At 74.7% G+C, this 372-nt stretch overlaps 1 protein-coding gene across 1 annotated transcript in view; it reads left to right on the top strand.

Annotated features, from left to right (window-relative positions):
• NRG3 (neuregulin 3) overlaps window positions 1-372 on the top strand; it is a 332,789-nt gene that overhangs the window by 463 nt on the left and 331,954 nt on the right. The window contains exon 2 of the mRNA XM_041405114.1: window positions 6-370. Coding sequence (XP_041261048.1) covers window positions 6-370 — 365 coding nt within the window. The remainder of the gene's footprint in view (window positions 1-5; window positions 371-372) is intronic.

Here is a 372-nt window from a genome sequence, read left to right as displayed (position 1 = left end):
CGGAGGCGGCGGCTGCGGCGGGGGGCCCGGGCGGGGATGGGGCCGGGGGGCCGCCGCGGGAGCTGCGCTGCAGCGACTGCATCGTCTGGAACCGGCAGCAGACGTGGCTGTGCGTGGTACCCCTCTTCATCGGCTTCATCGGTCTGGGGCTCAGCCTCATGCTGCTCAAGTGGATCGTGGTGGGCTCCGTCAAGGAGTACGTCCCCACCGAGCTGATGGACGCCAAGGGCGTGGGGCAGGACCCCTTCTTCCTCTCCAAGCCCACCGCCCCTCCCCGCGGCGCGGAGACCACCGCCGCCGCCACGCCGCGGCCGCCCAGCCGTGTCAGCCCCCGCCTCACCACCATGAGCCGGGCTCCCCCGCGGCCCCCCG

The sequence above is a fragment of the Onychostruthus taczanowskii genome, unplaced genomic scaffold (genome assembly GCF_017590055.1).
Source record: "Onychostruthus taczanowskii isolate IOZ18803 unplaced genomic scaffold, ASM1759005v1 scaffold22, whole genome shotgun sequence".
NCBI lineage: Eukaryota > Metazoa > Chordata > Aves > Passeriformes > Passeridae > Onychostruthus > Onychostruthus taczanowskii.
Note: the sequence above shows the minus strand (reverse complement) of the source record. Positions and strands in the feature narration are given on the sequence as shown.